General features: G+C 41.6%; 2 protein-coding genes across 2 annotated transcripts in view; one reads left to right on the top strand and one right to left on the bottom strand.

Moving 5' to 3' along the window:
* Window positions 1-12,387: 12,387 nt before the first annotated feature.
* Window positions 12,388-17,473, bottom strand: LOC100301654 (follistatin-like 3 glycoprotein). The gene is given in 5 exon segments (NM_001160487.1): window positions 12,388-12,440; window positions 12,606-12,833; window positions 12,966-13,181; window positions 15,705-15,890; window positions 17,398-17,473. Coding segments are annotated over 5 exon segments (759 nt in total).
* A 2,880-nt stretch (window positions 17,474-20,353) lies between these two features.
* The window catches only part of LOC110524266 (serine/threonine-protein kinase STK11), a 112,956-nt gene continuing 107,488 nt past the window's right edge, over window positions 20,354-25,821 (top strand). Inside the window, exons 1-7 of the mRNA XM_021603756.2 lie at window positions 20,354-20,839; window positions 21,441-22,281; window positions 22,674-22,757; window positions 24,462-24,551; window positions 24,662-24,794; window positions 24,908-25,044; window positions 25,450-25,577. Of these exons, the coding sequence (XP_021459431.2) occupies window positions 21,995-22,281; window positions 22,674-22,757; window positions 24,462-24,551; window positions 24,662-24,794; window positions 24,908-25,044; window positions 25,450-25,577 (859 nt within the window). The 5' untranslated portion in view covers window positions 20,354-20,839; window positions 21,441-21,994. The remainder of the gene's footprint in view (window positions 20,840-21,440; window positions 22,282-22,673; window positions 22,758-24,461; window positions 24,552-24,661; window positions 24,795-24,907; window positions 25,045-25,449; window positions 25,578-25,821) is intronic.

Below are 25,821 nucleotides of genomic sequence, written 5' to 3'. Positions count from 1 at the left end.
ATGAAGCATGGTGGTGGCAGCATCATGCTTTGGGGGTGTTTGTGATGGTGCCTGGTTTTCTCCAGATGTGATGCTTGGCATTCAGGCCAAAGAGTTCAATTGTGGTTCCATCAGACCAGAGAATCTTGTTTTTCATGGTCTGAGAGTCCTTTAGGTGCCTTTTGTCAAACTCCAAGTGGGCTGTCATGTGCCTTTTACTGAGTAGTGGCTTCCATCTAGCCACTCTACCATAAAGGCCTGATTGGTAGAGTGCTGCAGAGATGGTTGTCTTTCTGGAAGGTTCTCCCATCTCCACAGAGGAACTCTAGACCTCTGTCAGAGTGACCATCGGGTTCTTGGTCCCTTCCCTGACCAAGGCCCTTCTCCCTCGATTGCTTAGTTTGGCGGGGCGGCCAGCTCTAGGAAGAGTCTTCCATTTAAGAATGATAGAGGCCACTGTGTTCTTGGGGACCATCAATGCTGCAGAAATATTTTGGTACCCTTCCCCAGATCTGTGCCTCGACACAATCCTGTGTCAGAGCTCTATGGACAATTCCTTCGACCTCACGGCTTGGTTTTTGCTCTGACATGCACTGTCAGCTGCGGGACCTTATATAGAAAGTTGTGTGCCTTTCCAAATCATGTCCAATCAATTGAATTTACCACAGGTGGACTCCAATCAATTCGTAGAAACATCTCAAGGATGATCAATGGAAACAGGATGCACCTGAGTTCAATTTCGAGTCTTATAGCAAAAGGTCTGAATACTTACAGTTGAAGTCAGAAGTTGACATACACTTAGGTTGGAGTCATTAAGTCATTGCTTTCAACCACTCCACACATTTCTTGTTAACAAACTATAGTTTTGGCAAGTCGGTTAGGACATCTACTTTGTGCATGACACAAGTAATTTTTCCAACAATTGTTAACAGACAGATAATTTCACTTCTAATTCACTGTATCACAATTCCAGTGGGTCAGAAGTTTACATACACTAAGTTGACTGTGCCGTTAAACAGCTTAGAAAATTGCAGAAAATGATGTCATGGCTTTAGAATCTTCTGATAGGCTTATTGACATAATTTGAGTGATTTGGAGGTGTACCTGTGGATGTATTTCAAGGCCTACCTTCAAACTTAGTGCCTCTTTGCTTGACATCATGGGAAAATCAAAAGAAATCAGCCAAGACCTCAGGAAAAAAATTGTAAACCTCCACAAGTCTGGTTCATCCTTGGGAGCAATTTCCAAACGCCTGAAGGTACCACGTTCATCTGTACAAACAATAGTACGCAAGTACAAACACCATGGGACCACAGACCTGTCATACCGCTCAGGAAGAAGACGAGTTCTGTCTCCTAGACAGAACGTACTTTGGTGCGATATTTGCAAATCAATCCCAGAACAACAGCAAAGGACCTTGTGAAGATGCTGGAGGAAACAGGTACAAAAGTATCTATATCCACATTAAAACGAGTCCTATATCAAAATAACCTGAAAGGCCGCTCAGCAAGGAAGAAGCCACTGCTCCAAAACCAAAAAAGATTGTACTTTTGGAGAAATGTCCTCTGGTCTGATGAAACAAAAATAGAACTGTTAGGCCATAATGACCATCGTTATTTTTGGAGGAAAAAGTGGGAGGCTTGCAAGCCGAAGAACACCATCCCAACCGTGAAGCATGGGGGTGGCAGAATCATGTTGTGGGGGTGCTTTGCTGCAGGAGGGATGGCATCATGAGGAAAGAAAATTATGTGGATATAATTGAAGCAAGATCTCAAGATATCAGTCAAGAAGTTAAAGCTTCGGACTTCCAAATGGGTCTTCCAAATGGACAATAACCCCAAGCATACTTCCAAAGTTGTGGCAAAATGGCTTAAGAACAACAAAGTCAAGGTATTGGAGTGGCCATCACAAAGCCCTGACCTCAATCCTATAGAAAATGTGTGGGCAGAACTGAAAAGGTGTGTGCGACCAAGGAGGCCTACAAACCTGACTCAGATACACCAGCTCTGTCAGGAGGAATGGGCCAAAATTCAACCAACTTATTGTGGGAAGCTTGTGGAAGGTTACCCGAAACATTTGCCCCAAGTTAAACAATTTAACGGCAATGCTACCAAATACTAATTGAGTTTATTTAAACTTCTGACCCCCTGGGAATGTAATGAAAGAAATAAAAGTTGAAATAAATCATTCTCTCTACTATTTTTCTGACATTTCACATTCTTAAAATAAAGTGGTGATCCTAACTGAACTAAGACAGGGAATTTTTACTAGGATTAAATGTCAGTAATTGTGAATCTGAGTTCAACTCTATGTAAATAATGGTTTTCAGTTTTTAATTTTAATACTTAATACCTTTGCAAAAATGTCTAAAAACCTGTTTTTACTTTGTCATGATGGGGTATTCTGTGTAGATTGCTGTGGATTTTTATTTGTTGAATCCATTTTACAATAATGCTGTAACGTATCAACATGTGGAAAAAGTAAAGTGGTTTGAATACTTTCTAAAGGCACATAGGGCAGCAGTGTACTTTACGTGTGTTTCTATGCCATTTATCTAAGTACAGATGGTAATAGAAATCGCCAGACAGGTCCTTTAGGAACAGCATCGCTGGTACAGTCAGAGGAACAGAAAAATATTTTGTGTATTGGCAGCCATTGTCCCGGGCATGCTGGTAGGACGACTGTCACCCCAAAGAGTTGTTCCAGACACTCCAGCAGGGAATGCCCTGCACAGTTCCTCTCGGTCCCCGAATACCTAGACACACAGCAGTAGCACATTTCCTGGCCCTCTTAGTCATGCATGCGTCACTTATTTTTGCTCCCACTGAACAAGATCCCTCTCCTACACATGCTGGCGGTAGCCATGCGTCACAAGAGCTGAGCATCACACTGTAAAATCCCAGAAGTGAGTCCCAGAGTTGAAATATGTCAGTAGTTAAGGAAAGAGTTGTGCCCAACAAGTCAAGACAGACATAAAACTCCTCAACACATAAATTAAAGTGCCACTTAAACACAGGTTAGGCAGTGTGGATTGTCTGCCAAACTAATTCCAGGCCATGAGATCTTCTCTTTTCTCAGCTCATCCAGTGTTTTCCATTGTGTGACTAGACTCTGTGTCATACACACTGGCCACACTGCAATAGTCCATTAGCTTTGGCAATTACATCATTATACAGCTAAGGAAATATAGACGTCAGTGTGGTCTGCAATAACATGTGTGCACAATTAGCAACAAAAATCCAATCTTCTCTGTCATAGTAAATTTGATCTTAGTCACTCTCTGCACATGCTGTTGCAATACCCAAGAGATCTTGATATCATGGTAGTTTGAGAGTGACTTTATGACTCATTGATTCACTAACACATTATTACAGTCTTCCCTGGACATGTCTAAGACATGAGTGTGAACACAAAGTGTGCCTCCATCCCTAATCTTGGAATCAGGTCACCATGGTGAGGAACGGTGGCAGAGGGCCACAGCAGACAGATTCAGATCCCTATTTGCATATTTCCCAGGTTGCCTTTTCGGAGTGAATTTTATAGTTAGCAGTACCACCCATGACTCTGTTTGCTAGTGACAGAGACATTGCTTTTGTAGTCATTCAGATTCAGTTCTGTGGCCTTCACCATTATATCCTAGGTGAATATGTAATCATCAAAATAAAATAATTTAAGACAATCATTTACTTACAATATTTAATACAGCCTTACATAATGGCCTAGTTTTACTCATATTCAGTGGCCTGAAATTCATAGGTTTTAGGCCACATCGGGCCTGCAAGTCATGTTATGTTGGCTTGCAAAGTGAAGTGTAATTCCTATTGGAATCCAGCCAGAGTTCAGATCTTCACCCTCAACCTGCATTCAGAATGACTGCCATGGTTGGGAAGACTAAGATATGAGACTACCTAAAGCATCTAAACTGGAATAACCATTTAAGTAACTAACGGGTGCAATAAGTCCAACTAATTTACGCTGTGTTTAGACAGGCAGACCAATTCGGATCTTTTTTTCACAAATTAGTCTTTTGACCAATCAGATCAGCTCTGTAGAAGAGCTGATGTGAAAAGATCTGATGTGATTGGTCAAAAGACCAATTAGTGGAAAAAATATCAGAATTGAGCTGCCTGTCTAAACGCCGTCAGATTGGACTAGTTTCAAAAAAATGATGCTCTTTATATTTGTGTAGAATAAGATTAATTAATCAATCAATGTACATGCCTAGACATAGATATTGAACAGTGGCAACCCGTCATTCAGGGCAGGTGGGGCTTTTCTCCACGAGGAGGTGATATTATAATGTTTTTGGGTCTGTAACCATGTTTTCCAGTGAAAGTTCAGTTACAGACCCATGTAATTCCAGTTGATATTGCAAGGATTATTTTGTTTGCGCAATGTGCTGTCTGTGCTTCGGTATAAGCCTATTCTCTATAAAGTGGATCCTTGTGATTGTATTTTCCTTCCTTTTTAGACCACATAGGCCTAATAAAATACTTCAAATAGTAGGCTAACCGCGTCTCTCTCGCTCTCTCTCTCTCTGGTGACTTAAAGAAGAGTAAAATTAACGCCTCAGCATCTGCTGAATTTATCTGAACTAACACCTACCTGAATCTCTGTCTGTGTCCATTTTGAAGGTGCTGAACGAAGGCCTAACTCTTCGCAGCTCGTTTTCTTGCACTTACTTATAATTAGAGCTTAGTGTTAATGATATAAGAACAAACATTATGAATCTACTGAACATAAATGTAATCATGTTTGTATATGGTTCAAGAGTCAAAACTCATGTCGGCATTCATTATTATTGAAGGAGAAAATGTTTTTTATCGAGTTACACAAATCCACAAGAAGTCAGTAGAAACCATATTAATTTAAGCAAGTCAGCCATATCAGCTATGGTTTTTAAAAAGGCAGTAAATGAGGCTGAATGAACTTTTTCGCTGCAAGAGGAGGCTGCACTGATAGCCAGGTGTAGCCGCTTTATGTCGGCCCTAACAGTTTGTGGGCACCGCTTGTCACCGTTATAGTGGAATTAATGAATTGTTCAGTGTTGTGTTGTGTAGTGACATGCTGGAATGCATCTATTATTTTTTTTTGCCCCACATACTAAAATCGCCACTGATATTGAAACAAACAATTAAAAAAATCTACCTGCAATAGAGCATGCTGGGAAGTCTGCTAATGTTGGGCGTGGTTTTGGTTGAATTAATACCAACACTGGGGTTATTTTACAGCAAAGAGTGTTGATTTAACTCTTTACGGTGTTAATTTAACTCCTGAATCAACACTAGAAATGTTACATGGAAAAATCAACACTCCTTAACACTGGCCAATTTGCTATGTGCTATGAAAGGGACACATCTGCAGGTTTCCATACATTTCAAAGACCTTTTAGAATTTCTGAAGAACTGTAGATGCCATATCAAGGTTCCTTATTGGGCAAGAGTTCTCCAAGGAACCTCAAGTGCTAAGGAAGAACCATTTAAGAACTTTATTTTGTCCACTGTGTTAGACACAGCCTACAGTATGTGTCAAAAGGCTGAGTGAGGTGAAAACAATACAATTTCCAAAAGAGCAACAACAATATACAGTACCAGTCAAAACTTTGGACTCACCTACGCATTCAAGGGTTTTTCTTTCTTGTGACTATTTTCTACAATGTGGAATGATAGTGAAGACATCAAAACTATGAACTAATACATATGTGCGCAAAGCTGTCATCAAGGCAAAGGGTGGCTACTTTGAAGAATCTAACATCTAAAATATATTTTGATTTGTTTAACACTTTTTTTGGTTACTACATGATTCCATATGTTTATTTCATAGTTTTGATTTCTTCACTATTATTCCACAATGTAGAAAATAGTTCAAATAAATAAAAACCCTTCAATGATTAGGAGTGTCCAAACTTTTGACTGGTACTGTAGATGGTGGAGGAGATACATAGTGGGGCTAGTGCGTCAGACTGTTATTGTCGACACGCTCCTGCACTGAGCCGGGACAGATGTTATCAGGGCAGAGGCAAGCAGGCAGGCAGGCAGGCAGGCAGTCCTCCAGTCTAGAACTCCCTCACCATAAGTCTGTTGCAGAGATGTGTGTAATAGTCAGAGGAAATAGATTCCATATGGCCACAGGAGTTCACTGGGGGTACATTGTTCCCTTCTGATGAGAAGGGAATTCTCTGCAGTTACTTTTGCTATCTAGTTGGGTCCTTGTGGTTAATCTATCAAGTTGATATACATTATCACTGTTTGCTTGTATCTTCGAAACGTAAATTTATGCTGCTGAATGTACACTTGTCAAAAGGTTATGCATGACTTCTGTGAATGAATACAACCAACTATCTATGACAAATATGCAGGCATTTTGGCCCTCTCTTGAGCCAACGTTTATAAAATAGTTTCTACCTGTGTCTAAATTAGCCCACCGAATGTAGGGCAGTGATGTTGCTGATGGTGTAAGAAACAACATATGTACAGATCTACTCAGTTGCGTAAGTTGACTTTGGGTAAGACTGGGAACATTCAGTTAACATAACTTCCCCCAATGACGCATTCAACCTGTGCCCGCACCTGGGTTCAATCAGTGACCTTGTCATCACAGGGTGCAGAGGGTCAATCAACAATAATCCTATCCCATTCCTAGACCAAACAATTAAGTGGTTGTTTGTCACAGCTGTAATATTTCGCTAATAATCACACTCCAGCAAATCCAGCTGCCGTCTCCACTGACTTAATCAGACCACACACAGACACAGTCAGGGGTCAGGGGTCAGGCTGTCCCAGTAGACGCATCCAGGAAAAGAAAAGTTGCATAATTGGGGACAATTAACTTTTTTGCGCAACTTCCCAAATCTGTTGATCTCTTGTCTTGATGGTCTGATTATCCCCCCGCAATTGAAAGCATGGCCCTCAATTGCTAACAGGGCACTGCTGGTGTTTAATGGTGCAGGTGGAGTGATATGTTAGCCTAGTGGTGGCACAGTGGATGACAAGTTTATGTTGACAATGTAATGATGGAGTCAAAGGGTACATATCTTGCTGTACTTGAAGCCAATTGCAAACAGACTCAAAGACAGGTGTTCATCACATACTAAAATAGTTGTCTACTATGTTACTAATTCAAAAAGGTCATATTTTATATATTTATTAAGGCACAGAAATTATATTTGACTATTTTATTAGGTTCCCTCAATATTTTAACAAAGCAAAAACTGGTTTGTAAATTTATAAAAACCTGAAACATCACATTTACATAAGTATTCAGACCCTTTACTCAATACTTTGTTGAAGCACCTTTGGCAGTGATTACAGCATCAAGTCTTGGGTATGATGCTACAAGCTTGGCACACCTGTATTAGGGGAGTTTCTCCCATTCTTCTCTGCAGATCCTCTCAAGCTCTGTCAGGTTGGATGGGGAGCGTCGCTGCACAGCTACTTTCAGGTCTCTCCAGAGATGTTAGATCGGGTTCAAGTCCAGGCTCTGGCTGGGCCACTCAAGTACATGAAGAGACTTGTCCCAAAGCCTCTTCTGCATTGCCTTAGCTCTGTGCTTAGAGTCGTTGTCCTGTTGGAAGGTGAACCTTCGCCCCAGTTTGAGGTCCTGAGCGCTCTGGAGCAGGTTTTAATCAAGGATCTCTCTGTACTTTGATCTATTCATCTTTTCCTCTATCCTGACTAGTCTCCCAGTCCCTGCCGCTGAAAAACATCCCTACTGCATGATGCTGCCACCATCATGCTTCACCGTAGGGATGGTGCCAGGTTTCCTCCAGACGTGACGCTTGGCATTCAGGCCAAAGAGTTCAATCTTGGTTTCATCAGACCAGAGAATCTTGTTTCTCATTGTCTGATAGTTTTTTGGTGCCTTTTGGCAAACTCCAAGCAGGCTGTCATGTGCCTTTTACTGAGGAGTGGCTTCCGGCTGGCCACTCTACCATAAAGGCCTGATTGGTGGAGTGCTGCAGAGATGGTTGTCTTTCTGAAAGGTTCTCACATCTCCACAGAGGAACTCTAGAGCTCTGTCAGAGTGACCATCGGGCTCTTTGTCCCCTCCCTGACCAAGGCCCTTCTCCCTCGATTGCTCAGTTTGGCCAGCTCTAGGAAGAGTCTTGATGGTTCCAAATGTCTTCCATTTAAAAAGGATGGAGGTCACTGTGTTATTGGGGACCTTTAATGCTGCAGAAATTGTGCCTCGACACAATCCTGTCTCGGGGCTGTACGGACAATTCCTTCGACCTCATGGCTTGGTTTTTACTCTGACATGCACTGTCAACTGGGGGGCCTTATATAGACAGGTGTGTGCCTTTCCAAATCATGTCCAAACAATTGAATTTACCACAGGTGGACTCCAATCAAGTTGTAGAAACATCTCAAGGATGATCAATGGAAACAGGATGCACCTGAGCTCAATTTCGAGTCTCATAGCAAAGGGTCTGAATACTTATGTAAAAATGTCTAAAAACCAGTTTTTTCTTTGTTATTATGGGTTATTCTGTGTAGATTGCTGAGGAATCATTTTTATTGAATACATTTTAGAATAGGGCTGCAATGTAACAAAATGTGGAAAACGTCAAGGGGTCTGAATACTTTCCGAAGACACTGTATATCAATTAGTTTCAGCTGTGGGGTTGGGGCTGTTTAAAATCAAGTGGTGTGATGTGGAGAGTGGGTGGTCTCTTTGCGAGCTCCAGCATGTTTTTGTCAAGACGTCTATGTCGATCAAACTTTTGGGCGTAACTTACTGGAAGTTGTCAGTCGACTGTAGGAAATGACGCACCATGACGACGAAAAACACAAAAATAGGCATGGAGAAAGAGCTATGAGGACTTGTGTATGATCAAAATGGATGGACCCAACAGCTCTCAAACTTGAGTGTGTACACTTAGTTGCTACAAGTGTTTGTTTGAAAGTTTCAGTTGGAGCTTCTGACAGAGGGATTTGTGCCATGTGCATCTGTTAGATTCAGAGCAACAGAGCAGTGTGTTCTGGGAAAACCCACGGATTTGCATGACGCATCATCTACAGCAGGATTACACACTCAGTCCCACTCCCTCCATTCAGGAAGTGGCCTTCAGAACAGCCCCTTATGTGAAGAAAACAGATTGCTCTGTGGAGTATGTGATCATGGTGTGCTACGAATCGCAAGCCCCAGGCCGGGCAACACAATTATGTGAATGAATGTGAACTGGCAGCTGGAAGGCTGCTGGTCTCTGATCCCATGTACCATTTCCTGCCGTTGTGCCCTTGAGCAAGACACTTAACCCCCCACAATTGCTCTCAATCCAGGGGCACTGTACTGCTGCTGACCCTGTGCCTCTCGACGTGTGTGTGTGTCCGGCAGTGGAGGCTGGTGGGACGAGCTATAGGAGGACAGGCTCATTGTAATGTCTGGAATGGAACTGTGGTTTTCATATGTTAGATGTGTTTGATACCGTTCCATTAATTCCAATCCAGCCATTGCCCGTCCTTCTATATCTCCTCCCACCAGCCTCCTCTGGTATCTCAAGTGTTGGGAGAGGCTGAAAAACATTTATTTTTCAACTAATTGACAATAAATTTGTTTTCTGTTCTACTATTTGGTCACAGATATTCCTTTGGGTCACAGTTTATTCTAGATTGGTGCCAGAAACATTGGTTTTGTTTATTGGGTGGGTCACAAGGCATTGAAAAGGCTTTAGATGGGTCACATCCCCAAAACGGTCTGGAAACCACCTCCTTAAAGCGTTTACATTTCCCCATGCTCTCTCCATAATTAAACTTTACTTTAAATTCCTTCAATTTTAGGCCCTTTGGCACTTAACTGTAATATAGAATAGCCTGTGGAAAAAACTTTTATATGCCAATTATCACTATATGAAAAACTGAGCTGGCATTATTGAGTGGTGCATGCCATTGGATCACATTGAGGTCAGGTCTTGGTTGCTGATGACAAGATCATCAGGCCATTAAAGTTTGTACCAGAACTCAGTAAACTAGGCAAAATGGAATGGGTTAGCAGCGTCACACATTCTTCCCGCTATGCCATCTGATACCGTATCATTTCATTAGAAAACAGAAAATGAAAGAACATAATTTAGAGCAGAGGAATTGTAGAACAAGAAATAAGATGCATGCATATCAGAAAAACAACCACTTTTCGATGGCATTGTTATTGCCCGTTCGAGCAAACATTTAAGTCCTTTCCCAATGTAATAAAAGGGTGCTTGGATCAGAATATAAACATCTCCCAAAGTTAAACCAGATGCTGGCCCAGTCGGTCCAGGAGTGGCTCTCAGTCAGAGTAAGGAAAACAAGGAAGGTATTTCATACAGAAAAGTGAGTCAGTCAGTGGCCCTCTGTCTCTCACCTCACCCACCTCCTCCCCTCCAGAGGAGGCTCCACAGGGACAGGAAACGGGGGCCTGTCCCCCTGCTTTGATGCTCCACCGCCCCTCTCCTCTGGTCTCCTCTCCTCTCCTCTGAGGCCTGTCAGTGGGCTGTCAGGCGCCAGGGCCATTGCACGCACAGAGGCTGCAGCATAGTAAAAGCCGTCCATCACTCTAGCCCACCTGCTGCTCTTCTGTGAGGGTAGTTAACGTGGACAGTTCACCACAGTTCATAATCATGAAAGGCGACCTCCTTTTAGTAGTAAGTGATAGATGCTGTGCATATAAGCTTGTCACGCAGCCACATGAGGCTTGCAATGACTGCCATTGATACATTTCTTTACTATTGTGTGTATTTTTAGACTAGCAAAAGGCATGTAAACATTACATATAGAATGGTAATTACTATGCATGCAGAGAGTCAATAACAGAGGGTAGGACAAAGCCTTTCTGGAATGATACACTAAACCAGAGAGACCATAGCCTGAGTACCATTTTCTTTAGCTAACATTCCACTCCTTGTCATTGCCAATGAGACAATTCTGACTTGTGTAACAGGTGTTACTCATTTGTGCTGAATTTAAGTCGCACCAGAAATGAAAGAGGCCTCATGACAAATAGTATAGTTTATGTTGAGAATACAAAAATACAAAAATAAGAAGATACATTGATCATTTAAATTTCACAGTAGGTACACTGGTACATGTACATGAAATGGAGTTGTATTTACAATAAAGTACTTTAATTGTTCAACAACAGTATGTATTTATTTATTTTTTATCCCAAAATCAATTAAATCATCTAGATAAATGGGAAGTACTATTCACTCACATTACAATAACCAATAGCTATTTACAAATAGCTCTCTGCCCATTTGGTTCAAATGGTTGACAGTATTTCAACATTGAACAGATATATTCAGCTGCAAAGTCTGGGTATCCGGTGAGTTAACTTGAGGTCATTTGGCATTCCCAGACAAATTTGATTCTGTTTTCAATTTGATAAGGCTAACAACATTTGTCCGATTTTTCAGTTCCACTGTTATGGTGTATTCAACAACCCGAATGGCATTATATTGAACTCGTATGACCTACAAACATATGAAATAAACAAAGCCAAGACTTCAACAGTGGAGGTATTGTAAAGGCTTGGTGTCAAACAAACAGCCTAATAAAACTGCTGCAGACAGAACTAAACTTTTAATTTCAGCAATCAGCGGGTGGCTCAGAGTTTTGATTGGGCTCCAGCGTAAACAGTATCATACTCTGTGTAGGCAGAGCAAGAGGAGACATGCTGTATACTTTGTTTTGGCTGAGTCTTCCCTCACCTCCAAACAAAGACTGAAACATACTTGACATACATGACTTCACATGATTGACATATACTAAATGTGGTATCCAGTAACCAAACATATTGAGGTTGCTTGCCATGTTGCTTTTAGGGGACTAATGCACTTCATTTAGGGATATGAAAAAACACAAAAATAAAAAAAACTCTATGAAATTAAAGAATGTCAGTGGCCATTGAAATACATGTACATCTGGAAAAAAAATACAATAAATACATTTTTTTGTAAAAGCTGACCTATGGATATATGGATTTGTATACAGAGTAAAAACATAAATATAACAGATTTGATACCTTCTCCAATAAATAGTAGTGGTATTTATTTACAATATACACATATCTTCCTCTACTCAAAGTCGACTAGATATTTATTTTTTAAGATATACGCCTTTCATCTGTTTCCACAGTTTTACGAGCAAATCATCCCATTTAACATACATTGCATGCATCAACAAATACAGTATTGGTTTCCTTTTGGAAGAAAAATGGTTTCTTCCAGCAGGTTCTCCCACATCAAATGTATCGTCATTCTATGTACAGGTGGTAGAGATGGAGGGGATAGGTGATTGTAAAAAAAGATGTCAACATCAATCAGAGCTTGGGGAGTGAACAGCGGGACAACAACCTATCGAAGGTGATCTCTTGGAAATCTTCTTACCAGGTGGACTGTAGTACCAGGTGGACCACACCAGAACTGTCCCTCTAGAGTGAATTCTCCTCACTGCCCTCCAAATCCAGACTGTTCCTCGGAACACCTGAGAGAGAGAACCCAAGACAAAAATATCAAGCACAGCCAACACATGCCAAATCAATGCAAAGTACTAAACATCTAAAAAAGTCACTAGAAAATTAATTGAGGTTGTTTATTCATTTCTATACTTAGGCTGTGTTGACAGATCAGGAAAGGTAAGGGGACTTACTAGAGCAGTTGCCATAGTGACGCACTCCTATGGAGCGCCCCAGAAAGCAGGTGGCTCTGCGGAGGTGGCAGGCGCTCGGGTAGGTGATGTTGTCATTGCCACAGATAGGCAACTCGGACTTCAGCGGTATTGGGCAGGGGGTCATGCGGCACATGACACAGTGGGCACTGTTAGTCTGGTCCGTCACACAGGTGTGGGTACCCGGGCACACCACGTTGGAGCACGACTCTGGACAGAACATGGACACATATTTGTATCCGATATTGTGTGTAATATTGCTTCAGTAGCACAATGAGTACTTGAAATAACCAAACTGCTGACATATGCAAGATAACTTGTTCGAAGCACAGGTGTCCTCACTTTTGCATTCTCCCTGGTACATGACCTCCAGATCAGGGTGGCCCTTACAGCGGGCCATCAGCAGAGCACACTCATCACGGTAGGACTTCCCATCGCTCCCACACACAGCATGCTTTATGGAGATGTTAGTGCAGTCAGGAGAACACACACACTGAGGACGTCCAACCATCATCTTACACACCTTCCCTGGGCCGCATTTCACACCATCACAGGTCTCTGCCCAACATAGAGTAGAAAGTCAGTATTATTGTCAAAGCGTTAACTTACATTCAATGTTCTGTCATCAAGTGATCCAGATCATCTGATGCTCAAGATTCATTCTCCACAGAACAGAATAAAATGGATGAAAAATGTTGCCTTCACCGCAGCATGATTCATCCAGCAAAACATTTGCAATAAACACATATTTTGTTTATGGTCATGCTCGAGGATGTCTAGTCTGTAGGAATGTGTCTGAGGTTGTGCCTGTTTCCATGACAGTGGAATGGATCCCTGCAATGGGCTAAGTCTCATAGATGGATGGAGGGGTGTTCGAGCAGACCGAGCCAGTTCAAAGGCCTGTCACTGGGGTTTACAGGCTGACAGATGTGGCACGAGGAAACGCAGGCTAAACGGACACTAGTAGACTGTCCAAGGCCCAGCCAGGTCAATAGGAAGTCTCCTAGTACTGTAACCCTAAAACAACACAGATACCATCGTCACTTTTCAACAGGCTTCTCGGGACCTGTTTGATCCTGATACAGAGTGATGTTCGGCCCTGATCCCTGAGATCCTGTAAAAAAGCAGGACTTTATTTCCTTTCTCCGCGAGCACTTGCTTTAATATCCTGTTATTCTCCATCTCCAAAGAGGCCAACTCTGCTACCTCTGGGATTCTCACACAAGTATTAGATTTGTCCCCCTCCCTTCCAGGGAATCCAAGCAGTTCCCTTTTTCTGTTGTGTTTTGGTCCGGCTTTATTGGCAGCCGGTTATGATTTTATACATTTTCACAAATCAATACAGATAGACAGATAGGCCAGTCATGGAGTTCTAGTCAACACCCAGGAATGCTTTGAACCACTGGAAATCAGTAGCCCCAAGAGGACCCACTGTGGAGGTTCAGTCTGAGTCTAACAGGGAGTGCTACAGTATGATAATAGAACAGCACTTCCCCACAGTATCACATGTACATTGATGCTGTAGTTTTGTTCTTTCAGTTGGACTAATGATCCAAATAGTGCTCCACATTATGAGGAACAGACGTCTGGGCATGTGGCAGACATTTCTCCTGTGGTAAACAGGAATGTGTTTTTTTTTCTCTGAGGGGAGGCAAACCAGGCCTGTGTCCCAGCCAGCATTGGGAAATAATTCATGCAGAGTGAATTAGAGGAGGGAGGAGGAGGAAGGTTATTTCCCATTTATTCAATTTTTTCAATGTCATTCACTTGCGCTGCGACTTTGAGGAGATATATTAGTGAACAATTCCATTGTGCTAGACCAGCCTCTCGATGGAGAGATACAAATGCAGCTAAATGATTGAATTTTATAGCTTGTCTTTTATAACTTGTCTGCTTCTCATTCTGGATCACTTGAGTTCATTCACTTATCATTGAAGCGTCATGTTATTAATGAGAACCTTTCATTGTTTCCTTATGCTGACATGTCATTCTAATGCTGCTGTTGATTTGGCTCATACCGTTTTGGTAATAAACAGCATGCTGGAATAGACTTAATCTCCATTGAAAGAGAAAAACATGATCCATCATACACTAGTTGGCAGGGATGCTTCTGCATTTTGAATCTACGATTCAATTGGTATTTGGTAGCAATTGGTATTTGGCTTCAGCTTTGCTGATACTAATCATTCTCACATGGCTTAAAATAATAATCTATACCCTGACCAGAGATCACATGCACATGTTCAGGTGCCTTAGTTCCTAAAAACAGGAATAAATATCCTTGAGTGAACCTGGATACCTGGCCAAGGCTTCCAATAGTGGGAGCGACTCAAGACAGCTGGACAGAGTTAGATGGAACGCCTGGCCCCGATCCACAGCTAAGTTTTCAAAAAACTTATAAGAGACCTCTGGAAATCAACTTAGCTTGGAAATTCCATTTGGATCAAAGTTATCCCAAGAAGAAGACAGGTGATCTGGTTATGGCCATATGAGCTTCCATTTGGAGCTATACTCAAATGTGGGCCCTAAACTTCTTTGCTTCATTCATTGCCAGTTATGTTGCTATGAATTAAATATGATCTATCTCTTATTCATCCAAATAGGCTCCAACACATCTAAATGAAATGTGGCAGTATGAAAAATGTTTTGAGAGGAACGCAAAGTTAAGGTTTTGGTGCTACATGTGAGCAGCTGTTTCTCATTTCAGATCGGCCACTGCTTCTCAGTGACTACGTTTTCCCCACAATGACAAATGAAGACCTGCACCCAATCTTACATTTCGCCACTTCTTTGTCAGAGGCTGACAACAAGGGGGGACCATATGAAGAAGCTTAAACCAAACCTAACTTGTCTGAAGTACCTTTAGGACACTGCCTGGGATGGTGGCTTGCAATAAAATGGTAAAGCGTCAAGGACTGTGATAGTAGGGAATCATAATCAAAATAAATCAGCATCTACTTTTAGGTCAAATAGTCTGAGAAAAAGCCAAACACCCTCATTGATGATAGGGTTGACTGATGTTGTCATTTTGACACAGTTGGTTCACAGCAGGTCATTGTGGGAACTGTAGTGTGCAGTTACCTTTGCAGAGTTTGCAGGACACGATTCCCAGGAAGCCCAGCAGGCTGACCTCATTGATGGGCAGACTGGTGTTGGACCAGGCCGTGTCTAGACGGCCCCCGGCGCAGCATTCCTCCCTGCTGACCCCACGCATCAGCACCATGTCACAGCGCTGCTCCTGGCTCTGCTGCAGCCAGCACATCCCCGCTGAACACACCACAACAAACACAAAAACACGTCTAGTTGGATTTTTTCATACATACTTGACATACATGACATACATGACTTCACATGATTGACATACTTAAAGTAGACATACTTAAGCAATAAGGCCCAGGGAGGTGTGGAATATGGCCAATATACCATGGCTAAGGGCCGTTTTTCTGCACAACCACGTGGTATATTGGCCATCACAAACCCCAGGCCTCCCAAGTGTGGTCTAAGTGGTCTAAGGCACTGCATCGCAGTGCTAGCTGTGCCACTAGAGAATCTGGGTTTGAGTCCAGGCTCTGTCGCAGCCAGCCATGACTGGGAGACCCATGGGGTGGTGCACAATTGGCCCAGGGTAGTCCGGGTTAGAGGAGGGTTTGGCCGCCAGGGATGTCCTTGTCCTATCGCACACTAGTGACTCCTGTGGTGGGCCGGGCGCAGTGCACGCTGACACGGTCGCCAGGTACACGGTGTTTCCTCCGACACATTGGTGCGGCTGAATTCTGGGTTAAGTGAGCATTGTGTCAAGAACCTTGGTTGGGTTGTGTTTCGGAGGATGCACGGCTCTCAACATTTTCTCTCCCAATTTCGTACGGGAGTTGCAGCAATGAGACAAGACTGTAACTACCAACTGGATACCACGAAAATGGGGAGAAAAATGGGTGAAAGTAACAAACCCCAAAAATGTTAATATATATTTATCATAAACCACAGAGGTGCCTTATTGCTATTATAAACTGGTTACCAATGTAATTAGAGCCTTAAAAATAAATGTTTTGTCATACCCATGGTATACGGTCTGATAGCCAATCAACATTCAGTGCTCGAATCACCCAGTTTATAATTGAATGTATACAATGGCCTCCAGAAAATACAAATAGCCCACTTCAGTTGACTTCAGAGCCAGAGCCCACTTGTACAATATTCAGGACTCTGTCTACTCTACATCAAAGTGGGCTGAATGGACCAGACCAGTCATAGTCAGACCTGGCTGACCTCTCTCTCCACACACAATACAATTTACCAGCATTTAATACACCAATTCAGACAGGAGAATAGAGACCTGCTGTTGCACTGTCATAGAGTTTTGTTTATAGGTTTTAGAACTCATCACTTACACATCTCTCATATTGTTTAAAAAATAATAGTAGCCAAAATGAGACATTAAAATGACTTTGGAATCCATAAATGCAGTTCTGTATACTAATTCCAACCAGTGATGAAGTACCTAACTGTATGTAATACATACATTATTATTAAGCTGTAGTAACACCATGTGCACCTGCACTCTGTAAATACAGAATTCTCAGTATCAAGCGAGCAAAACTATGGCTTTAGTTGGTTTGTTTTCATTATACATTGTTTTACTATCAATTTTGAATGATACAAAACTTTGAATAACGTTTAAACATAGACTATTATTTTTTTAGAAAAACGTTCATAATGAATCATAATGTATAAAACATAATTTATTAGAAAATACATTTGAAAAGCTTTTACTCACCATTTACATGGTAACTTCCAAAGATTTGACACAAAGCAACAAGTGTCACACCGAAAAGAGCAGTCAAAAAGCCCATGGTGACAAGAAAATATAAAGTTCTAAAATAAAAGTTGTGGCAAAACTTCCAAAAAAATGTGTTTGTCCTTTTGCAAACGGTTTCAAATGTTTTGAACTTGCCAATGGAGAAGTTAGCAGAGTTCTCTCTCTTAAGTGAATGAATGTGTTGTAAGTGATGTTGTTCCCCTCTTTATAGATATTTAGGCCTAACCCACTGAGTTATGCTGCTGGGATAGGCAATGGTCTCAGCCAGTTAAAATGCTGGAACGGACAGTTTTCTACGTGAGACGTCCCCTCACCAGAGTGCAACAGATGTAACTGCACCATGCATCTTCTGATAATGTTATTGTGATTGTAAAGTAGGCATACCACATTTCAAATTGGTTTTGCATCATTTTAAATGATTATATGGAAATAAGTAATACATAATTTTAAATGATTATATGGAAATAAGTAATACATCATTTTAAATGATTATATGGAAATAAGTAATACATCATTTTAAATGATTATATGGAAATAAGTAATACATCATTTTAAATGATTATATGGAAATAAGTAATACATCATTTTAAATGATTATATGGAAATAAGTAATACATCATTTTAAATGATTATATGGAAATAAGTAATACATCATTTTAAATGATTATATGGAAATAAGTAATACATCATTTTAAATGATTATATGGAAATAAGTAATACATCATTTTAAATGATTATTTGGAAATAAGTAACACATCATTTTTTTCCATATAAATATTTCAAATAATGTAGAACCACTTTAGCACTTTTCAGCTTTCAATTGTGTTACATAGAGATAATTTGCTCTGTGGACAATGTTAGCTATAATCAATAAGAACAATATCACATTTCTGTCTTTTAAAAAATGGTATACCGATAACAGGATATACAGTTCCTTCGGGAAGTATTCAGACCCCTTGACTTTTTCCTAAATTGTTTACGTTACAGCCTTATTCTAAAATGGATTAAATCATGCTGTAGAGATGTTTTTCAGCAACAGGGACTGGGAGACTAGTCAGGATTGAGGCAAGAATGAATGGAGCAAAGTACAGAGAGATCCTTGATGAAAACCTGCTCCAGAGCACTCAGGACCACACAAGTCTCTCAATGTCCTTGAGTGGCCCAGCCACCCAATCGAACATCTCTGGAGAGACTTGAAAATAGCTGTGCAGCAACGCTCCCCATCCAACTTGACAGAGCTTGGGAGGATCTGGAGAGAATGGGAGAAACTCCCCAAATACAGGTGTGCCAAGCTTGTAGCGTCATACCAAAGAAGACTCAAGGCTGTAATCGCTGCCAAATGTGCTTCAACAAAGTGCTGAGTAAAGGGTCTGAATATTTATGTGATATTTCAGTTTATATAATGTCATTGAGAAAACAGAAAGGCGTCATAATGTTTTTTTTCTCTCTCAACGACATCCTTTCTGAATTGAAGGAATTATCAAGTTATTCAAAAGTATCTGTAATCTGCTTACAATATTTCTGCTGGTTAAGTAACTAGTTAGATTTTTTTTTTTGCAATCAAATTACATGTAACTGATTACTTGTGATACATGTAATCAGTTGATCCGTAACGCTGTCTGGCACTCACCGATAGAACCCCTAAGTGAGTATGGCAGAGTGAGCCCCATTTTAGCCACATGTATGCCTCTATCATTCTTCCTGCATCCCTGGATCCCTGGTTGTTTATCAGAGAGCCGTCCTTGTGGTCTACATGGACACATCTGGCTGCTAGTCAATTGATTTCTGTGGAAATGAAATACCTTTCAGCCCCCGCTCCCCCCCCCCCAGCTCCTTTCTCCTGTCCCTTCTCACTGCCTCTGTCTTCTGTGGAGTATGATGTTGCTTGGGAGCCAAAGTTGTGTCAATCTTCCCATCTGTCTGTCTCTGGCATTAATGTAGTCCCTTTGATGGTGGAGAAAATTAAAGTAGCATATGCTGTTGCTGTAAGTTGTGATGAATGATGTTGCCTTCTGTTGCTGTACCCTAGGGCACAGCAGGAATGAGAGTGGTGCAGTGGGTGGGCTGGAGCACTGGGTCACTGCAGCAGCTCACATGGTTTGGATCATTGGGCCACACAGATAATGAGGCCAGTGCATGACAACCCAGACTAACCACTTCAAATCTCCATTATTTATGTACTCTATGGTAAAGCAATACTGATGGGACCTTTCAAGTTGGAGAAATGTTGTGAAACAGCATGAAATTAAAGTATGTGTGGAATCTAGGGTTTTATCAAAGCTAAATAACTAAGGATATATGTTATATCAACCTATCAATCATATATTCTGTCTTCTGTTTGTCTTTTCTCTTTCCATCCATCTGTCTGTCTGTTTACTTGTAGGCTGTGTTGCAATGTGCCACTGTATCATTGGGACCACTTTGCATTTGGTCCAGAAAAATATAATCTACCAGTGCTGCCATCAACTGGTGAGTGTTAACATCACATCCACATAAGAGAAGGCTGAATAAAATCATCATTATAATATATTAGCATAATCCAATAATGTATTCATGTAGCCTCACCAGCTGATATTGACGTGATAGGGCCCTTTCACAGGGCCCTCAATCCTTTGCTCATAGACATGTTTTCATTGAAGTCAACTCACAGAAACAGTCCTGTTTCTACAGAAAAAACTACACATGGTAAAAACAGTTTTTTTTTTGTTTTTTTGTTTCGAGCATATAACCAACCTTAGTAGCAGATTACTGTATGACTTTCATATGGATAATTTTAACCCCTCGGAGGATCACGCCATGTATTCTTATACCACAATTCTTAGCGGTTGAAATATATTTCAGCATGGTGAATTTCTATGGTTTGGTCACAGCGTTTCTAAACCCAGAGGCCAACATCGCGAGACTTCCGGGAACGCTTGCGAAACAGACCAAACAGACCAGACCGGGGTTTGGGGCTTGATAAGTTAATGAGAGAAAATAAAAAGTATTCCTTAGTTGTTCATTTTCTCGAAATCTGAATGCACAACCTAGATTCAAGACAAGTACTTAAGTAGCTGAACATGTTATTACTCCAACCTCGAGAAAGTGATAAACTGAAACATTTTTATTTAGTATACAACAACTTTATATCGAAGGAGTGCCTTTGATTTGTTTGAGTTTAGCGCGAGACGACCATCAGACACGATTACGTTTTTATACGCATGCGCTTTGCTAGTCAACGTCGCCATGACATCGCCTACAACTGTGATCGGGGATTTCTATTGGAGAAGCAGTTTTACCCTATCTTCATATTGTACTGTCTTTGGTTTGGAGCATGGAGTGTGTAAACAAGATGGAGGCGTTTCTGACATCCAGCACTTCTACATGGGCAATCGATGATATCGGTCAAGTAGCATACAAGGTAAGGTTGACCTCTTTCAACATACAAAACATGTACCTCGTAACTGCAAATGTTATGAAAAATCACGTGGCGTGAAATAAATGTAGCGTTCGTTACGTTATCTAGCAGGTTTGTCGTACATAGATAGCTAGCTAGCTAGTATGTATGCTTGCTAAGCTAGCTAGCGGAATGCTAATAACATTGCTTGATTTGTGGACGTGACTGCGAAGCGTTACAGTAGTGAATAGCTAGCTGGCAAACAGGCTAGCTAGTTATTGTTATTACACAAGAGTTGGCTGCTACAATGAATCGAATCTCAGAAATGTTATTGTGCCCCCCTGTGTGCCATAGCCTCGCTAGATCTGCTGGTTTGCACTATCCTATCTCACTGATTACTGTATATTACCCATGACCTGCTATTTTTGTTGAGTGGATGTGATGTTCATAAGAATATTTAGCATTGCTTGTTGTAATTGGAGCTAGTATTCAAATGTAAATCGTTATGATAGCACATCCATATCATTGGTAGTGTGTATTTGTCATATTCCAAGCATTTGGAAGGTGCCATCTCATGATGTGAATTTCATCAAATTTCTTATGCGATTGTGCATTTGTAATGCAGATCTGAGGATCCCTGCATCGATTCATTGACGCTGGCAGACCAGTTTTGCAGTCTTGGCAAGTACCCCGGATTTATTCGGTACATGGGATGGAGGTAGAAAATTAGATCAGCTAAACATTGTAGAAGAACTCAATGAAAATCATATACCTGATTCACAATTAAGTTGCCCACAACATGACATTCACCAATAACCAAAGAAAGCTGCACACATCACAACACTGCAGGTCCCAGGTGTCACAAGGACATGGCTAAGGAGGGAATAGGCCTATATCATCAGAGAACAAAGAACTAAACCATTCCCTCATACCATAGCCAGACATTGTAATATTGGACAGTACCCAAACTCAGTCCACTCACTTCTCTGCTCAAGCAGTGCTGCATGGTCAGCAGGTTAAGGTGAACATTCTGTAGCCTTTCTGCAGTTGCAGCATCCTGCATTTCAATATTCAGTATTGGAATATTTTTCTTGCAATTTCGTACAGTCCGACCCAGGGCATCCAGAAACAAACAGTACAGTAGTATTAAAGAACAGTCAAGTTGCTGAAGGGGCAACCATGAATGACGAGGACATCCATGAACACATGGACTATTTGGAGAATGACTTGACCATGTGCATGGAAACCTTCATCCACCGCATCGACTCCACTGAAGTCATCTACGAGCCGCGGAGGAAGAAGGCCAAGCTGATTGGGAAGTACCTGATGGGAGACCTGCTGGGGGAGGGCTCCTACGGGAAGGTGAAGGAGATGCTGGACTCTGAGACCCTCTGCAGGAGGGCAGTCAAGATCCTCAAGAAGAAGAAGCTGAGACGCATCCCCAATGGGGAGCAAAATGTAAAAAAGTATGTGGAATGCTTTGCATGGCTTTTCAGTGCTTTTAGTGTTGATCTACAGAATACGCTAGCTGTGTTGATGGATTTGTTGTTTTGGTGTGTGAATATGCTTCTAATCAGATTATGTACTTCAGGATTTACTCTGAGGAATTACTGAATGTAAAATTAACCTCACTATTGATTGAAGTGGGATGTAAATTGAGCTTTTCAGGACACTAATGTTTATCTCAATAAATCTTGCCTTTGAAAGGCCAGAAGATAAAACAACATGAAGGCTGTTCAAATGATCTTTGCCCTGTGTCTTTTGTTGTGAGTGCTGATGAAAATGCAGTATTATTCCATAGTGCAATTACTCCAGTTTTCCTTTTACCATATATCTAAACACTTTTCTTTCTTTACAGAGAGATTCAGCTGCTACGAAGATTAAGGCACAAGAATATTATCCAGTTGGTTGAAGTTTTGTATAATGAGGAGAAGCAAAAGATATATCCTTTAAAAAAATGTTTTAATTCTTTAGCATGAGTATCTAAACCAAGGGGGGGTCAAAGTACGCCCCACGGTTCCTATCCGGCTCGCTGTGCACTTGAATCCGGCCAACTAGACATTAAATGTACTTTTTTTGTAGAAATGTGTATATATATATTATAATTTATTTTTCTTGACAATTTTGTGGTATCCAATTGATAGTTACAGACTTGTCCCATCGCTGCAACTCCCTTATGGACTAAGGGTCGAGAGCCGTGCGTCCTCCGAAACACGACCTAGCCAAGCGGCACTGCTTCTTGACACGATGTCCGCTTCACCCAGGCGCACCAATATGTCAGAGGAAACACTGTGCACCTGGCGACCGCATCAGTGTGCACTGCGCCCGTCCCACCATAAGATTTGCTAGAGCGTGATGGGACAAGGAAATCTCAGTCTGCCAAACCCTTTCCTAACCCGGATGACACTGGGCCAATTGTGGGTCTCCCGGTCACGGCCAGCTGTAGGGATGCCTCAAGCACTGCGATGCAGTGCCTTAGACCGCTGTGCCACTCAGGATGCCCCCGCAAATAGATTTTAACAAACAATTGGTCCCCCAAAAAATGCGGTCCTCTGTTGAATTTCAAAAATCTCGATGTGGCCCTCAACCCAAAAGTTTGCCCACCCCTGATCTAAACCATAGTGATGTCTCACGTGTCATACAAGTCGCACTAACAAAGCCTTCAAGCACTGCATAAGATTTGCCCAAGCATAACGTGTGGATAGTGGGTTAGGCTCGTCTATTTTGGGGTGACTTTTTCCTCACATCTGGAGAATGATCTTGTCCCATGGAACAGTTGTCGAGTAAGCTATGCAGATCAACTGTAAAAACAATGCACTGTCCTTCAAAGCTCATGTTGCTGGAATTCAGCGGTATGACCACAAGGTGTCTCTGTTGGCCTCTTGGGGAGAAAAAGGCAAAGTTAAATCAGATGGACTAACTATCTTCACAAGTTTACCTTCTGCCCCCCCCAACTCACTGTCTTTGATTGTAATGATCTCTGGCTTGTCCTTAGTCTGCTGCTCTACACCACATAAACACTCAGTAACCTTTATCTCTGACATTAAAACGGTCTCCCCAATACATTTTAGTACAGTTGACACTTAAGATGGCTTTAGCACTTGCTTTTTTAGGACCATGAAGGATTCTGCCAATGTAGGGTCAAGTAAATCCCAATTGGCATTTTAGTGTAATTGTTGAGGTGAGAACATTATTATAGGAACTAATGATCCCCTTTCACGCCTCTCTCCTTCCCGCTCTGGCTGAGGATGCTGGCTAGATGAGTGCCTTCTATGCTGGCTAGATAAGTGACCCTGAGGAGTGTGAATACAGAAATGAGTATTGTTTAGACATTCATTTTCACGATTTGTACGCTTGTCATCTTCGGTCCATTCAGGAAGATTAATGTATTCTCAAGGACATTGCATGTTCCCAGACTTGGATCGATTTATATTTTGTGTATCTAGCTAGTTTCATGGATTAGTGACTAGTCAGTCAACCACATATTGATCAGTACTGTAGTAGACATTAGGATTCAAGGTTATTTGTGTAGAATTAATATAGATCCTTTGGTGATGAAGATGTATAGCACGTTTGTTTTGGCGCCTTGCTAAATTACCAGTATGAAACCATTGCCACCTTGTCTCTTTTCCTTGACTCTGCCTACGTATATGGTGATGGAATATTGTGTATGTGGAATGCAGGAGATGTTGGACAGTGTTGATGAGAAAAGGTTTCCAGTCTTTCAAGCTCATGGGTATCTTTCATCTCAATTCAATAGTTCTAGATATGTGGCCTAAAGATATCTGGCCAAACACGAACACCAAACAGTGACATTAATACAGATGTATTGCTATTTTTCCCCAGGTACTTTTGCCAGCTGCTAGATGGCTTGGAATATTTGCACAGCCAAGGAATAGTTCACAAAGATATTAAACCAGGGAATCTACTGCTGACGACGGATGGCGCACTAAGAATCTCCGACCTGGGTGTAGCAGAGGTGAGCCCCTAGTCCTCTGACTGTTTTCCGATATCCACTTTATATTGCAGTTTAATTGGGTTACCTTTATGGGGCCGAATGATTATCTGTGTATTCCTGTTCTCCCTCCCAAGGCGCTGCACCCATTTGCAGAGGACGACACATGTTGTACGAGCCAGGGCTCTCCGGCCTTCCAGCCCCCAGAGATTGCCAACGGCCTGGACACCTTCTCAGGGTTCAAAGTGGACATCTGGTCTGCTGGTGTCACACTGTGAGTGGCCACTCTGACATTAATTGTTTCAGCTGGCATATTTATTTCATGCCTCTTGGGTGAAAAATACAATTTATTGAATTGAACATGCTTTGCTGTCTAATGTGATTTGAATTGCAAATTATCAGGGGCGTAACTTTGGTTTTAGAAGTGTGGGTGATATGTATATATATATGTTATCCAGTCGGATAAACACTCCAAACAGCCTTCATGACTGCTCGGAGGCGTCCGCATGGTCCTAAACCACACTGTTGCCTTGTTTTTGTGTAAAATTCCAATGATAATACTGGGGGGGACAAAAATGCAATTTTAGAATGTGGCGGGGGGGAAAGTTGCGCCCCTGCAGATTATTCTTCATTAAAGTACTCTTCTTGATTTTGGAATTGTATTTTTATTTTTTTTCAGTTATAACATAACAACCAGCCTGTACCCTTTCGAAGGTGACAACATCTATAAGCTGTTTGAGAACATTGGGAAGGGAGACTACAGTGTTCCAGAGGAGTGTGGCCCTCTGCTCTCTGGCCTGTTAAGAGGTAAGAGTCTAGACCAGGGCTCTCCAACCTTGTTGCTGGAGAACTAACCCTACTCACTCCAACCCTACTCGAGGTCACCTGATTCTAATAATTAGCTGGTGGATAAGCTTAATCAGGTTAGTTAATAGCTGGGGTTGGACTGAACATACAGGAGGGTAACTCCAGGAACCGGGTTCAAGAGCCCTGGTCTAGAATGACTAACACTGCTGCTGGCACTCCCAATATTCTATTTCATGTTATTAAG

Source organism: Oncorhynchus mykiss, chromosome 5 (assembly GCF_013265735.2).
Source record: "Oncorhynchus mykiss isolate Arlee chromosome 5, USDA_OmykA_1.1, whole genome shotgun sequence".
NCBI classification, from domain to species: domain Eukaryota; kingdom Metazoa; phylum Chordata; class Actinopteri; order Salmoniformes; family Salmonidae; genus Oncorhynchus; species Oncorhynchus mykiss.
The sequence above is the reverse complement of the archived record's forward strand: the minus strand, read 5'-3'. Positions and strand labels throughout refer to the sequence as shown.